General features: G+C 53.8%; 1 protein-coding gene across 3 annotated transcripts in view; it reads right to left on the minus strand.

The window, feature by feature from the left end:
- The window catches only part of ARHGAP26 (Rho GTPase activating protein 26), a 99,397-nt gene that overhangs the window by 13,244 nt on the left and 69,355 nt on the right, over positions 1-16,798 (minus strand). For all 3 annotated transcript variants that reach the window (XM_064724611.1, XM_064724609.1, XM_064724610.1), the window contains 3 exons: positions 14,546-14,705; positions 13,046-13,184; positions 9,207-9,360 (listed from right to left, as the gene is read on the minus strand). In XM_064724611.1, coding sequence (XP_064580681.1) covers positions 9,207-9,360; positions 13,046-13,184; positions 14,546-14,705 — 453 coding nt within the window. The remainder of the gene's footprint in view (positions 1-9,206; positions 9,361-13,045; positions 13,185-14,545; positions 14,706-16,798) is intronic.

The raw sequence follows: 16,798 nt of genomic DNA on the forward strand, positions 1-16,798 counted from the left end.
CTGGGGACAGGCAGGGGGCTGTGACAATGTCCCAGCTTAGCACTGCCCTGTCACCGGTGTCTGCACAGCAGCCACGGGATTGGGTTACCCCCAGGTGAGGGGAAAGCAGAGGCCTTGCAGCTCCAGCTAATTTAAGAGATTAATTAGGCACAAGGATCCCCTTTCAGAGGAGACACGATGTCTCTGTGAGCAGCAGCCCTGCTCTGCTCAGTCCCTTTGGGGGCATTGTCAGCCTTCTGCTGGGGAAGGGGAAATGGGATGGGGTGGGAGGGGCGGCCCATGGGGTGGTCCCCATCTGAACCCTGCTCACGTCCCCTGTGCCAGCCCAGCTCCCTCCAGCCAGGCCACGGGGGAGCTCTGGGATGCCTTCAGCACTCCAGGGCTGTGTGCTGGGGCTGGTGCCCAGCACTGCCTCAGAAACACCCCAGAGCTGTCAAAAGACTTACAAGGGAGAGTCTGGGCCATGTCCCCGGTTCTGAATTTGACCTCTCTGCAAAAAGAGGAACCAAAGAATGCACTTGGCCGTTTCTCTACTATATTTCACCTGGGGTGACATTTATAGGTGGCAGGAAGACCTAATGTACCATCACTCTGCTTTCAGCAGGCTCAATGAAAGGTTTGGCTGGGCTCACACTTGAGATTCTGCCCAAAGGAAACTCAGACACTGACTGAGCAATGGGGCTGGGAGCAGAGCTGGACATGGGGGCTGAGCAGGCTGGGGCAGGCAGAACACCCCAGGACCCCAAAATCAAAGGGGGGAAGGCAGGCAGGGGAGGAGAAAGAGAAAAGGAGAGTCCTGGCCAGCAGGATGATGATCCTGAGCTCCACACAGAAGCTCAGCACATAGAGTGCCTGTCGTTGCCCCTGGGAAGGCTTTGGTGGAGCATCTTTGATTCCTGCATCCATCCCCCCACAGTGACTGGGACGGATTTCAAATCCTGCTCCACTTGAAAGTAAAATTTCCATTAGCCAATATTTGTCTGAGGCAGTTTCTTTGAAGAAGATGCTGCGATCTCCACACTAATTACAGGAATTAGGAAAGCAAGTGCAAGATCTCTTTTTTTTCCAAGGCTTTCCAGAAAGCTGCCTCTTAAGCATCATGTGCTGCTGAAGTTTAAGGTGCATTTTTAGAACTCTTGCAAGGAAATCTAAATTAATTCAGCTTGCGAGAAGCACCCTTAGATGTTCCCAGAGCATCACCCAAATAGAACAGCGCTCTTCAAAGGCAGAAACATCTGAGGAGTCTCCTGAGGGGCAGCACTGGGAAAAGCTGGGATGGTGGGAGTCAGGCTGCAGGAGCTGCGGGGTGGCCTGGAGTGCAGAGCCTCTGAAGTTCATCCGTCCATCTGTCTGTCCATCTGCAGCCACTCACACACCCCTGTGCCACCAGAGCCCACGGCCAGGGCCAGGCAGAGGATTCAGAGCCACCACAACTCCTCCTGCTGCCGTTAGCAGAGGGCTCTCAGCCTGACACATTGCCTTTGTTTGAGGGGATGGGATGGAGGAAATGTTTTGATCTGTGACCACTGGGTCACATGGGGCTGCCCACAGGCCTGGAGACTCCTTTTATGAGAGTATTTGGCTTCACTTTCAAGTTCAATTTGTGGAAAGTTTCTAGACCAAGAGCTGACTGAAAAGTGAAGGAGCTCAAGCTTTGCACAGCTGCTGTGCCAAACTCCAGGGCCCGTGGAGAGCCCACACAGCCGGAAAACACAGCCCAGCCTTCCCCCTGCCAGCACACAGGGATGCTGGGGCAGGCAGGATTCCCACTGCTGGGGGCTTCTCCTGCCCAAACAGCCTGGAACATCCCACCTCAAAGGGAAATCCACCTCTGTCCTCCCCAAACCGACCCCTGCTCCTGCAGCCCACAGGCATTGCTCCTTTCCACACATCCTCAAATTCCTCCTGGAAGGATACAGATGCTCAGAAAATAAATTATTTAAGCACAACAAGGGAAGAAACTCATGGAATCACTAAGGTTGGAAAAGACCTCCAAGATCATGAAGTTCAACCTTCTACACGGAATCTGTACATATACATGTATATATGGAGATATAGATATAAATTTAAAGATTATATGGCCATCAGCAACTAAGCCTCAAGTATATTTATCTGTGGAGTCTACTGAGTTTGCTGCTTGTGTTTCCATGAGCCAGGTTTGAGGACATTTGCCAGAGCCCTGAATCACTCTGGTTTATGGAGCTTTCTCACCACAGGCATGATCTAGGACTCCCAAGCTAAAACTGCTCTAAAAGAAACAAACACACAGACACCCTCACAACAGTCTGCACCAAAAAAAATAAATAAGTCACAGGATAGTTTGAATGTTATGTCATCTGGAATCAGCCAAGCAGCAGACTGGGAATTTTAGGAGCTTTTCTCAAGTAAGAGGACTGGGAGATAGGCGGGTTCTGTTCTAGCCTGGCAGCAATCTCTGCTCCTCCTGGGCACAAACCAACCCCGTGTGAGGCACAGAGGATGCCAGCCCTGAGCAGCCACACAAGGAGGTATTGAGGGGAGGATTGAGCACCCTTGAAGGCAACGCTTCAAGCAGCAAAAGCTGGGTTGGGGATCAGGGTTGGGGGCCACCAGGACACCTCTTGCACCAGCTCCAGCCATCCCACCCTGCTGGAACCACAGATACTGGGTGTAAAAACCCCTGTCCCAGCCTGGAACCACAGCTGGGAACTGGTCTGCTCCTCTTAAAGAGCCATTCAGATAAGGCTGTTCTGGAGCTGCTCTGATGACAAGATTTTACCTAATCCCCCAAAAATGCCATTTATTGTTTGGCAGCTGAAGATCCGCCCCTCGGGGCTGGCCCTGGCGCTCCAAACCCAGATTCGAGCAGAGTTCTGGGGTCTGGGCTGAGCTTGAGTGGCTGCAGGGAGGAGATGGGGACACACACTTCCCCCAGCCCCAGGGTCCAGCTGGGTCCCTGCAGCCCCCCAGGGGTGCTCAGCCCCCAGGGAAGAGCAGCAGGGGACACGGCAGCAGGGGAGGGTCCCCAGGGAGCCCCAGCCCTGCTCTGCTGGCCCCAGCACGCCTCTCCCAGCTCTTGGCTTGCTCCAGGGCCACTGTGGCTCCCGGCCAGGCGGCCACAATGCACTGGAAGGAAGAAGAAACAGCTTTGTTTTGCCCAAAGCCTCGCAATTAATCAAGTTCCTATTTCCTCGCAGTTCCATGGTCCCACCCCAGGCAGCTTCCAGCTGGGGCAGAGCCCCTGTGCTGAGCACAGGGTTTGCTGTGCAATTCCATGTGAACAGAGAACCAGAAATTAACGTGAAATAGAAACGTGAAATAGAAACGTCTTTGCTACAGTGAGAACCACGCAGGGCCCTGAGGGTCCAGTGTAAAATGGGAGCCTCTGGAGCAGGCTGGCAGCACCATCCCTGCCAGCAACACCCCCTGGCACTCCCTGGGCACCAGCTCTCCATCCAGGAGGAACACACAGAATCCCAGAGCCATTCAGGCTGGAAATGACCTCCAAGAGCATCAAGTCCCAGCTGTGCCCAATCTCCACCCTGTCCCCAGCCCAGGGCACTGAGTGCCACCTCCAGCCCTTCCTGGGACACTCCAGGGATGGGGATCCAACCCTCCCTGGGCACTTCCAGTGCCTGGGCACCTTTCCATGGAGAAATTCCTCCTGATTTGGACCCCTCTGAGCAAAGTCACTGTTTATATACTGGCACACAACAAAACAAAACACCAGTGCATTTTCCTGGCCTCTTTCCAAGCTAAAGTGGGGCTGAATATCAGGGTGGGAGGAGAGCGGGTGAGAATCCAGGCTCCTCAGGGACAGCAGCAGCTGATTTATGAGTAAATTTCTTAAACAGAAGTCCCAGAGATGCCATTTCAGAGGGACATTCCCAAAGTGGCTGCCGGGAAGGCAGGATGAGGGTGGGACCTGCGCCTCTGCACCTCTAATTGCCATTATTCTTCAGGAATATAAACAACAGGAGCCACCCAGCAGAGCCATGAAAGCTCAGCAGAAAAGGGCCTGGGAGCACAGGGACAGGAACTGCAGGTCAGGCAGGTGAAGGACTCATTCCTGGCTCAGCACAGCCCCTCTGCTGAGCACAGATGGGCAGCACAGCCCAGCACAGCCTGCTCTCTCCTGCAGCCCTGCCCAGCTCCCCAGGACAGGCACCAGCAGCAGGGAAAGGTCTGTTTGCCTCACCTCACGTGCTCCTGCTTTCATGTGTCCCAGCTGATAGCTGTCAAAGAAACCTGCACTTTTAAGAGACCATTTTTCCAAAGAAACCCTAACCTCCCCTGTTTGATCCATTGCCCCTGGATCCCTGGCAGTGCCCAAGGCCAGGCTGGACAGGGCTGGAGCAGCCTGGGACAGTGGAAGGTGTCCCTGCCTGTGGGATGGAGGAGCTTGAAGGCCATCCCAAGCAAAGCAGTGTGTGTTCCATGATGCTGGGATGCTGAGGGCCTTCAGAGCAGAGCACAGGAACGGAGCAATGGGAGGAAGGTGCAGCATCACCCCAGCCCCACAGCTCTGGCGTGCTGTCCCCTGTCCCCCTGCCCCACAGCTCCCTCCCAGCCACCTGGAGAAGTCCCTGACAGAGACAGTAATGGTTGAAATTTCTCTCATTATAAGTCATGGAAAGAGAAATGTTCAATTTTAACTGCGATGCCTAATGAAGATTTATTTATGTGGGAATAACCACTCTTCCTTGGAGTAACTGGGTTATTTTTTCATGACCACTAGACCTTAGATCAGCTCCTCATTTCTTTCCATACCCACAGAGGGCAAGAAATAGCCATACTTGGTCAGTGAGGAAATGAAATTAAATGCAAATAGACATGCACTGACTAAATCTGAGTTTCCCAAGGTTATTATTTCCCTAAATGCCAAGTCCCTGGGGTGAAGGAGGGGCAGCATCAGCCTGGGCCAGGGCTGGCAGTGTGGGGGCTCAGCCTGGCCCATGGGCAGTGCCCTGGGCCTGAGGATGGGCACCAGCACTGGGAACACTGGCAGGCCTGGAGGCACTAATGAACATGGGAAGCGTGTTAAACTGGTTCTATCTCCTTTGGAACCACCCAGTGCCACCCCTGACACAGGCAGGGACACCTTCCCCTGTCCCAGGTCACTCCAAGCCCTGACCAGCCTGGCTTTGGGCGCTCTCAGGGATGAGGCAGCCCCAGCTGCTCTGGGCACCCTGTGCCAGGGCCTGCCCACCCTGCCAGGGAACAATTCCTCCCCCATACCCCATCCAACCCTCTCCTATCAGTATGAAGCCATTCCCTTGTCCTTGCCCTGGCTCAGCTAAGGACACATCTCAGCCAGAGGCACACTGCTTTCTGCTTCATGCTTGGCTTTTCCTAAGGAAGATGCTCTCTGCAGGGCAGGATAAAGACACCCAACAGGACACACAAACCAACGGGACACACAAACCTGCTGTGAGACCCAGCAGTGCTGTGGGCACCACCCCTGCCCAGGCTCTGGTGGCCCTGGTGCCCAGGCAGCTGCAGGCACAGTGACAGCTCCTGGCACGGGACAGCACTCCTGCTGACTCACCCAGTACAACTCCTGCCTAGAGCAGTTTTTCCATAAAAATAAACCCAGCCCTAATAAATAAATGCATTCCCATCGTAAAAGCCCGATTGGTGGCTGGGAAGGAAGAGCCTGAGCCCGGCAGCAAAACAATTTCCCTCTGGATTGGAGACTGTGGACTGTGCTCCAGGAAAAGCACACCAGAAGGAGCCCATTTCCCTGGGGAGGGGACAGGGGGACCAGCACCGAGGTGGGGGGACCCCAGCCCAGCACAGCCACTGCTGCAGCAGCTGGGAAGGAGCAATGCTCACTCACCAGGGGGATTTAGGAGCTGGCCCAGCTCCTGGCAGAGCAGACCTGGGGGACACACGAGCATTTAGCAGGGAGCCAAGGGCTTTTGTAAACAGAAGCTCAAACAAACATCTCTCATTTCACAGATGGTGCTCACAATTTACAGCTGGCACATTTAAAGGCCACCTCGGACACATCAGTGCTCACAGCCACAAGAAATGCCCTAGGCCTGCAGCCTCAACATTTGCACTCCAAGGAGCCTCCCTCTGAAATCCACAGGAGTTATTTCTACAGGAATGTCAGTAGGATATTCTGAATCAATATATCATCAGAATGCCCCAAATCCTTTCCCTGCAGCTTCCCAGTTTGGGTGGGCACAGGCTCCCGATGGGCTCGTGGGGGCTGCCAGGAGAGATCCCCTCCTGAACAGCTCCCCAGCGCTGCAGCCCTTGTCCACAGCTAAAAATCACAGAAAATTGTGAGGAACACAAGGAAAACCCCAAAGTCCTGAAGCAGAGCTCAGGGATAGGTGTCACAGGACCAGCAGAGGATCTGGCAGCGTTTGAAGCAGCACAAACCCCGAGACACCTCCAGACCCTCCCACGGCCACAGACCCTAAATGTGGGCAGGTGATTCCAGGGCAGCCCCAGAACCCCACACAGCAGCAGCAGCTGCCCCAGCCCGGGGCACAGTGCGTGGCTGCCCCGGGCTGCCTGCAGAGCCCACATTTCTCAGCTGCCTGGCCAAACAGAAGTGGCTTTATGGACACAGGATTTGGGCAGCCCGCAGAGCAGGGCCGGAGCTCCCGGACACTGGCACCATTCAGACACCCTGCCCTGGCCCAGCCTGCAAACACAGGGCAGGGCTGGGCACTGACCCGCTGCTGGCAGCCTCCTCAGCCTCCTCATCCTCACCAAAGCCAGCCCCACCGAGGGCAGAACCCCACGGAGCTCTCACAAACACAGCCCCTGCTCCTGGGCAAGCCAGGGGAGTGACAGCCACACACACTTAGAATAAAATCAAGATAGCTGCTTCATTGAAAGACTGGATTAAAGACATTTGATTTAAATATTTGGGGTCACAGAGAATATTTGCCCTGTGGTAGCCCCCTGAGGATCCATATTTCAAACTTCAGCCCAGCACAGACCAAAACCCTGTGTGCTCCTGCATGTGCAGAAATTATCTCACAATCACTGGGCTTGTGGAAAAGCACCAAATGCCACCAGCAGTGTCAGAGCCACGAGCTGCCAGTGCTGTCCTGCTCAGCCCTGTTTCAGCTCACAGAGCTAAAGGCTCTGGAACTGGCACAAGCACCTGGTTGAGTGCCAGCCTGCTCACCTAATCCCTGGGGAACAGCACGGTGCCTCCGCTCCCCAGAGCCCCACACAGCTTTAACTCGCTTATGCTGCTGAATTCCTCTGCAACTTCCCCTAAGAAAGAAATCATCAGGAAGAGACAACTCTTGGAATCTGAAAAACTGTGAATTTGGCAGCCAATCCTTGTAAGGTCTCAGCAAGACCCAGGCTCACAAACCTCATTCTGTGACAAGACACACCATTTTTTTCCCCCTTGAAGGACAAACTAAAGCAATCCTGTTGAGGAATGGGATGTGACTGACTGCAGAGCTTCAACCAGGCACGAGAGAGAGAAGCATCTTTGCTCTGTATGTATCATATATAAAGCACAGCCTTGATTTAGAGGTGTCCTACCTTTGGGAGGTCTGTCCTGCTGTGGGATGATCCCCATGGAGCAGGCACGGCACAGGGTTGGGCATCCCTGGGTGAGGACAGGCCACTGTGGGGCTGCTGCAGCTCAGGGTTTAGTGGCAGGAGGAAGATGATGGAAGCAGAGCAGATGGTGAAGCTGGATGAAGCCTGTGTCTGTTCCACACTTACCTTCCTGCCTGGAGAGCCTGGCAGGGCCTGGAGCCATCCCGAACGCCAGAGAGAGAGCTGCACCCCAAACCCCAAACCCAACCCAGCCAAGGCAACAGCTCACCATGCCCACAGCTCCTGTCCCAGCACCCACTGGCACCCAGCTACCCCTGGCATGGCCCAGTGGGGACTGGGAGCATCAGGGACTACGGCAGGGGTGGCAAGGATAGTGTCCTGCACTGGCAAGGACAGTGTCCCTGCACTGGGAGAGATGGCAAGGATGGTGTCCCTGCTCTGGGAGGGATGGCAAGGACCAGTGTCCTGCTCTGGAGAGGGTGGCAAAGACAGGCCCAGCACTGGAAGGGCAACAGGGAGGGTTTGTCCCTGCACTGGAGAGAATGGCAAGGACAGTGTACCTGCGAATGGGAGGGGGCAAGGACAGTGTCCCTGCAACTTCTTTGGGAGGTGGCAAGGAGTGTCCCTGCACTGGAAGGGGAACAGGGACAGTGTCCTGCACTGGAAGGGGAACAGGGACAGTGTCCTGCTCTGGGAGAGATGGCAAGGACAGTGTCCCTGCACTGGGAGGGGAGCAAGGACAGTGTCCCTGCTCTGGAGGGGTGGCAAGGACAGTGTCCCTGCTCTGGGAGGGATGGCAAGGACAGTGTCCCTGCACTGGAAGGGGAACAGGGACAGTGTCCTGCTCTGGGAGGGATGGCAAGGACAGTGTCCCTGCACTGGAAGGGGAACAGGGACAGTGTCCTGCTCTGGGAGGGATGGCAAGGACAGTGTCCCTGCACTGGGAGGGATGGCAAGGACAGTGTCCTGCACTGGAAGGGGAACAGGGACAGTGTCCTGCACTGGGAGAAGAGCAGTGCTCCCACCGCCCATCCCGGGGATGCACAGGGCGTGCCCGGAGCTCCAGGGGAACAGACCGCATCTCCTGGAGATCTGAGCAGATCCTCACTTGGCGGGGAGGGGAGCTGCTGTGGGAAAGTGCTGCGGGGCTGGCCGTGGTGGCAGGAAGGAAATTCCCCCAGCGGAGCCGCCATGGCCAGGGCTCCGCCGCGGCAGCTTCAGGGCCTCAGAAATAACCCGGCCCTCCCCAGGGAGGCACTGCTAAGGTCACTGCTTTTTCCCTTGAACTTTCCAGATGAAGGAAGCAATAGCAGAAGCAACAGCACAGATTTGGCCGGAGATCAACTGTACTGACAACAGTCACAGGATTGAACTCAGAAGAAAAGTCCTTTGTGTGTGTTGGAGTTATCACCAGATGGGCTGGGCAGCACTGGGGAGCTCTGCTCAAAAATATTCCACATGGGCAAAGCCATCAGAGCTGGAACCCATGGCAGATGGAACCCGCAGTAACTAATTCCACTGCTTAGACCGAGTTAAAAACTGAGGCAAATGTTGGTGCCCATTAAAAATTCAAATGTTAAACTGTATCCTTCAGCAGACTGCTGAAGTTGAGAATAAGAAACAATTCTGATTAAGAATTAAGGATAGAGAGTCTATAAAACACTAATTACCATTGTACTTACAGGGAATTTGGCCTGTTGGGCTTAATTACTTCTAGTTCAAGATCACTCGAGTTCAGGCTGGGCTGGGGAGCGCTGTTGGAGTTGAGAAAGCTGTTTGCATTTGAAGAGACGACAGATTCCAGGCTGGAGTTGATGATGCTGTTCCTATTCTCCTCTAAAAAACACCAAAACCCAAGAATCATCAGCTGCCACTGCAGCCAAAGTGAAGAGCAAATGGCTGGGAAGGCATTGAGCATTCCCAGGAAAGCCTGTGCCGGTGCACACAGGGACATGTCCCCAGAGCTCAGTTAGTTACAGACACATTATACATTAAACCATAAGAAATACCAGGTACTCTTTGGCTCCTTTGGGTTCCAGATGCAGTGAGCACTGACAGCACTGTGCATCTCAAAGAGCCACCGAGCACAGGCCCCCTCCTCAGCTCTGCCAGGCCACCCAAAATCCCATTAACTCATTTCCAGGAGCTGCCTTTGCCACTGGAGCAGTAATTGCACTTGTGAGAAGCAATTAGCAACGCTGATGGCACGAGAGCAGCCCTGGGCAGAGAGTGGCTGCTTCTGGGATGCTGCTTTCCTGAAAGAAGGCACCAGCTGGAAAACACACAGTCCTACTGCAAGGATACCTCTGTCCAAAGTTATTTTTGTGGTGCACAATAACACGGACAAACCACAACCCAAAAGCATGTAGTGAGAGGGAATCCTTGCTCCCAATCTCTTTAAATTCCACCTCTTTTTGAGTGAGGAGAATGTGCAATATTAATTTGTATCCTGTGCACATATAAAGGGAGTAAAAGAGTGCAAGAGGAACTCCTGGGTGGTGTGAAAGGTTAATCCTGAGCACACAGCAGAGAGGAACTGCCATAAAACAGCCTGGCAGGAGGGTTGTCTTGGGGTGCTGGTGCAGCTCTGCCATCACCCCAAAGGGAAATGCCACATCAGCCCTGGAGCTGCTGCATTTCCCAGGCACCTGGGCAGAATGAGCACCTGCAGGGCAGCAGGACAGGGCTTGGTTTAGCTCAGGTTGAGCTTATCTTCCAGAGGCGAGCCAAGGATGGGTGACACTGATACATGTCAACGTGTTCTGAAAGTGGATTTCATTAATCTCCATCTGCAATGAGCCACCATGGGAACAAGCAGCACAGACATTTCTCTGTCCCCAGCTCTGCAAAAGTTCAACCCTCAGGGCACCAGCACCCTGGGATGAAAAAGATGATCCATGCAGAAGACAAAGAGGGAAAAGTGAAGAAAAGCAGAGTACTGACCTCCACACAAATACTGACAGGCAGATGTGATAGCCAGCAGATGAAAAAACAAAGAAATTAAGCTGTCTAAGGACCTAAAAACCCCAAATTCCTCTGTTTTTGCATGTGCCAGAGGAAGTTTTAGGCAGGCCATGAGAGGCCACCTGTACACAGCTGGGCAAGGCCAGGAACCGCCTGTGCTGAGCCTGAGGAGCTGACCTGAGCCCCTGGAGCGTGCACTGACACCAGCTCATTATTTGCAAACATCTTCTGCCCAGGGCTGGAGGCTGGGAATAAGCTCCATAAGCTTGGCAGCTCAGTGTGGATTGTCCCTCTAATCTCCAGAGCAGCCACCAGCCAAGAGTGGAGTCCTTGTCAGCCACAGAGCTGGGAGTGAATCAGCGCAGGGGGATGAATGGCAGAATCTGAAACTCCTGCTTCATTTTATTTCCTCCTTGTTAAAAGGCTGAAACTGTACCTTGCTTCATGCTTCTGAAAGCTCATGTGAAGGATTCTTAGCTGGAAGATTTGATTTGGTCTTACAGCTGCAGGAGCAGAGCTCCCCATCAGCTCAAGAGCATTTCCAGCCTCCAGAGAAAAGAGCCTTTCACCCCTTACCCAACCTTCCTGTCTCTAGTGGGAAGTCAGGCAGGCAGAGCCACTGGAGCCTCCCCAGAGGCTTTGTCTCCAGGAACCCTGACAGCTGATCCAGGGCACCTTGGTGACAGTGACCCCAGGGAGCAGAGAGGGGATGATGGTGTTTGTCGTGTTGGTGACACTCGTGTCACAAGAGCTACTCCCTGGGTCAGATGTGGATAAAAATGTAAATGTTTAACAACAAAATAATCACTAGAATCATAGATTAATCATGATTATCTAATCTGCTCCCTGTTGTGCTGAACACGATAGTTTTTGAATTAGACACAGCTTGGTATGGTGAATGCTAGTGAAAATAGAAAGATACTGGACTTGGATGAACAGGTTTCAAGTGATGGAAAATCCACTGTCCCACTCCACTTCTTTTTATGTCAAACTGCTCCCAGTCTTAAAAACTGTGCACCCTGCTCCCATTTAGAACACTTCTAGCTTCAATTTCAACTTTCAATTTCTGTGCTGCTCAGCTGGGCTTGAGCTGCTGCCTAAGCCCTTGTGCTTCACCCTGACTTCAGAGCCTTGGTCTGTCTCCAGACCAGTAAGAAAGGAAAGGAAGAAGAAAAGAAGAAAGGAAACCTCACATATTTCTCGTGATGTGCAGCAGGGAAGGCAAATAAAACAGCAGTGGCTTCCCAAAGACACAGGAGGTTATAGACTGTCAGGAGGAACACCAAGAAAATGTTGTTTCACATGGGAGTAAATAAATGCAGAAATAGAGAAATGAGCTCAGTTCCTCTCCAGGCATGGGGAGGATGGCACATGGAGAGCCTGGAGGCTGACAGGCCCCTGCTTAGTTAGCAGCAGATAAATTACTTGGGCTGAAAGTTTTCAAAAGCAGCGTTTGATATTTGAGGCTTCACCGAGAGCCGTCCCACACCATTTCCAGAGCACGCTCGGGGCACCTCTGCTTCCTCAAACCCACGCGGATCTTTCCGAAAGGAGAGTGCCTGCTAGTTAACAGTAACCTAATCAGACAAACCCACGTGTCTGGGGAGTCAGCAAAGCCCACAGCAGCCACTCTGTGCGCCCTGGGGAGCTGCCCATCCCCAGCCTTGCTCTGCTCCACTTGTGCTGTCCTGCTCACCACGAGTCTCTCCTGCTTTTTGACCAAACTGGGAGAGCTCCCTGTGTGCAGCTGCCTGGCTCCAGGAGCACACGGGCAGCAAGGACCAGAGAGCTGGGAGCTGGGTTTACTCTGTAACATGAAACAACAGCCTGAGCAGACACATTTCTGCCACCCCATGAGCAGGGCTGGGGCCTTGGCTCTTTCACCCAAATATCTGGAGCATCAATTAGTGACAGAAATGGAAAGATGAGCTCCAACACTTTTAAACTGCCACGGGACATAATCCTCAGGAAAATGCCGAACCTCCTGGCCGAGTTTTCCTGTCTGTAAAAGGCAAAGTGCCCGAGGGCATCCCAAAAGGGCCGCCCTGTGGTGGCTGCCCTTGCCACAGGTGTGGCACCGCGTCCTGGCAGCTGATGGCAGCGATGACGGGCCCAGGAACATGAGAAGGGGACACGCAGGGGCCCGTCAGGTGGGGAGGGGACAGCAACACTTTATCCTGTGCTAAGGCAGCCTCATGCAGAGCCCCAGTTAAGGGCTTGGATGCCAGGAGAGATTCCACTCCCCACCAACACGACAGCAGAGGAAACCAAAGCCTGACCCTGTTATGGAATCAGCCCTTCTACTGACAGCAGGAAAACTGCAGGGGAATGGCAGGGGATGGTGGGGGATGGCAGGGGAAGGGCAGGGGAAGGCCAGGGGGATGGCAGGGGAAGGGCAGGGGATGGCAGGGGAATGGCAGGGGATGGTGGGGGATGGCAGGGGAAGGGCAGGGGAAGGGCAGGGGAAGGGCAGGGCGATGCCAGGGCGATGCCAGGGCGATGGCAGTCTGTGAGGCACGGCTAGGGCGCAGCTGGAGGCAGGCAGGGAGGCACTCACGCTTCTCGTTGGGCTGGGCCGTGTGGAACAGCGTCAGCGGGCGCTCGCTGCACGAGGGAGGCTTCGACTCCGTGCTCTTCTTGCGCGATAACAGCAGCTGCGAGTTCGACGCCGGAGCCTCTGGCACCGTGTTAAATATCTGTTAGAAATAATAAACAAGTTGTTCTTTGGCATCACCCCGTGGAACAGGACAGCTGCCCACCTGCCTGGGCTGCACCGCTCCCCGGCGCAGCCTCTGAGGAGGACACACACTCAACAGGGCAACGTTTTGGGGACAGATTCCTAAATTCCACATTTCCACTCTGCCTGCACTCCTCTTTTCTTCACCCAAAAGGTACACTGCAAACAGTGAAGAACTCTGGCACTCTGCTGCTTTTGGGGGTGCAGGTGATGATGGGCAGCCCAGACAGACCAGCAGCGTCCCCCCTGTGCCCCACTGCGTGACCCCGGCGCCCACGCTCCCACGGCTGCAGACCAGCTTGGGAAAGTCTTTGCAACTTCCAGCTACAGCTGTCAGAAAACTGAGTAATCACATTTTTCTCAAGGGGATGAAATTTTAAAACTGCATGAGCCCAAAGGGCAGCAGCCTTGCTGGTTGCTGTTATTTGGTTGCGTACTGCTCCTTTTCTAGACCCCGCAGGCTCAGAGAAGGACAGTGACCCCTCCAGACCAGCTCTCTCCAAGTCTCTCTCCATTGCTGGGAGTCCATTAAACCCATTCCTCAGTGTCCTTCCTGCTCCTGCCCCTGCCAGACAGACAGCTGGCACAGCCAGGTTTTCCCAACAGGAGAAGCACACGTTGGCACAGCTCTCTGCTCAAGACAGAACTGATGTGGACTTGGAGCCATGATGCCACCCCAGCCAGGCCAAGCTGCTTTCTACTTCTGCCTTCGCTGCCCAAATGCACAGATCCGTTACTCCTTTCCAATCCAAACCAGACTAACAAAAGATCATAATCAGGGAACTGGCTGCATTTAGAAGAAAATGGCATTTTTTAAAAAGCCCATGTAGCCAGGGAGGGATGGCCAGAACCTCAGCCCCACCAAGCCACCACTGCTCCACTGCAGACCCCAACATCCATGGCCAGCAAACACAAATGCATCAGGATTCAGATCAACAGTGTGGATAAAGCCAGTACTGGATAAACCTGGATTTAGTCAGCAAAGCAGGAGCCATCTGAGGTGTGCATCTCACTGGTTTGCTTTAGCACTCATCTCTCTTGACACCAAGGACAAATTCCCATTAAACAGTGGGAAGGGGGAGAAAGGGAATTTCTGTGATGGAATCATAGCCATGCTGACACACTGGGATGACCATAAACAAGGCTGGCTACCAGCAGCACTGGTTACACAGCCACAGCCCAAGAATGCCAGCTGCCCCCTCCCCAGCACAGCCCCACCGTGGTGCCACTGGCCATGGGGAGAGGGGGCTGCCATGGGCAAAGAGAGACCAATTCCTGTCCATAAACCCCTGACATGAAAGAAGCAAGGGAAGCCATTACCTTCTCATGGTTCTCTATTAAAATCTCAATCACAATGTTCTGGAATTTGATGTCCATAATGGCAGCCACAGTTTCCTCTTGAGGTCGAAGCAGCGTCGGCCCAAACACCACACCCAGATTAGCAACAGTCATCAGGTTCTGTTTGTGATTATCTGCAACTCTGGGAAAAAAAGAGAAAGAGAATGAAGTAGGTGATGGAACTAATCCACAGGGAACCCCCTCCCTGCCCTCCCTGCCTCGTGGCTGGCACAAGGCTCACAACCCTGTTTACATTTTTCACGCTCCTGGTGAGCTCCTTGAAGGCTCAGCCATGTGGAAAAGTACAAATTTAACTGTTGTGTTCCTGGGGAGCTCTCAGCCCCCATGAACTGACTAATCCCATAAAACCTCAGCCCCGCGCCAGCCACTGAGCCTCATGCTGCAAACCCCTCCCAGGAAAACATCTTGAATCATTAATGCTTAAAACCCTTCTGAAAACAAATTGTTGGACCTCTGACACATGCTGCTCTCCAACTCAATGAGTGACCTCATATGTTCCAAAGGCCAATTCCTTCCCAGCCATTCCAGCACCAGAGGTCAGTCCCCTCTGGCCCAGCCAGGCTGCTGGGAGGCCAAGATGGGGCTTTGCCCCCAGATCCCCATGTGTTTCCTTCTCCTGGCACAAGATGGGGACCCAGGGACACCCAAGCCTTCCTCCTCACCACCTCCACCTCTTTCAGCTCACAGGAGGGCTCAGAGCAGCTCAGCAAATGAAGCAGCTCACACTGAGGATGGGGCACCCTGCTCGTGGAGTCTGAGGGGTTACCCTGGAGCAGCTGCAGCTGGCACGTGGTCTGAGAGGGGCAAAGCCCCAGCAGCCCTAATGGGGCACGTCCTGTGCTCTGCCTCACCCGAGGGGACACAGCAGCAGGGACACAGGCAGGCATCCCGCTGCTGGGACAGCTGTGTGCCCCCTGGGCACTGCTGGCACACCTGGGGACACCTGTGTGCCCCTGGGCACTGCTGAGTCACACCTGTGTGCCTTTTGGGCACTGCTGAGTCACACAGGGACATCTGTGTGCCCCTGGGCACTGCTGGCACACCTGGGGACACCTGTGTGACTCTGGGCACTGCTGGGACACCTGTGTGACTCTGGGCACTCCTGAGTCACACAGGGACACCTGTGTGCCCCTGGGCACTGCTGAGTCACACCTGTGTGCCCCTGGGCACTGCTGAGTCACAGAGGGACACGTGTGTGCCCGTGACCTGCAGTGCAGCCCTGCAGCCCCAGGAGTCTTTCTTGTGGTTTGCTCCTGCCCTCTTCAACCAGGAAATGTGCTGGCTTCAGGCTGTGTGCTCACACAGCTGTAGCTTGAGGGAGTTTTAGTGTCTGTTCTTTCTCTTTCTCTCTCATTTCCCTGGACAAATGCAGCACACAGTGAGGCTCAGATTCACTTGCTGGACTGACCCTAATATTTACAGCCATGAGTTCTAACATTGATCTTGGGGTCAAGACATTTGTGTGCAAGCTCAGCATATTTCAGCACACTGCAAGCCCAGGGCTGGCTAAAAGCAAAGGATGCTTTCCATCCTTTTCCATCCCAATCTCACCTGAACCAGCAAAGAACTCATCCCTACACACAGCTCCTCAGGCAGCAGGCAGGGGCACATCTCAGGGGGGCTCAGGGCTGCTGGTTTAGCCTCCCCAGCAGCAGCACCAGCCCTACCCACTGCCTGGGCAAGGAGCCTCACACTGGTGCACATTTCACCCCTGGAGAACATGCTGCTCACACCCAGCCAGGCCGGCCATCCCACCCCTGGGCAGGCACAGAGCCTCTCCCCATCCTCATCCTCATCCTCACCACAGCCAAGAGCTCACCCAGCTGCTCATGGCCATGCCAGCACTGCTGAGCTGGGAGGGGAAACAAACTCTCCTGAGGGAGTCACAACCTCATGGAGCAGCAAGAGAGGCAGAACAGGTTCAATAAGAAACAATTTATACTAAATAATACTCAAATACTAAATAATACAAATAATACAAACAATAAATAATACTAAATAATACAAACCCACCCTCCACTCCCACCCACACCACTCACAAACCCCAATGACAGTTTTGCATTGCAAAATTGCATTTCAGACACACATTCACATGCTCCTAATTGGACAGGGAAAAACGCAGCTGCAGTCCAAATGGCTTTCAGAAGCATTAATAAAATAATAATTTTAATGATCTTCTGTGGTTAGTAAAACAATGTTCATTTATAAAAAAAC

The sequence above is a fragment of the Zonotrichia leucophrys genome, chromosome 13 (assembly GCF_028769735.1).
Source record: "Zonotrichia leucophrys gambelii isolate GWCS_2022_RI chromosome 13, RI_Zleu_2.0, whole genome shotgun sequence".
NCBI classification, from domain to species: Eukaryota; Metazoa; Chordata; class Aves; order Passeriformes; family Passerellidae; genus Zonotrichia; species Zonotrichia leucophrys.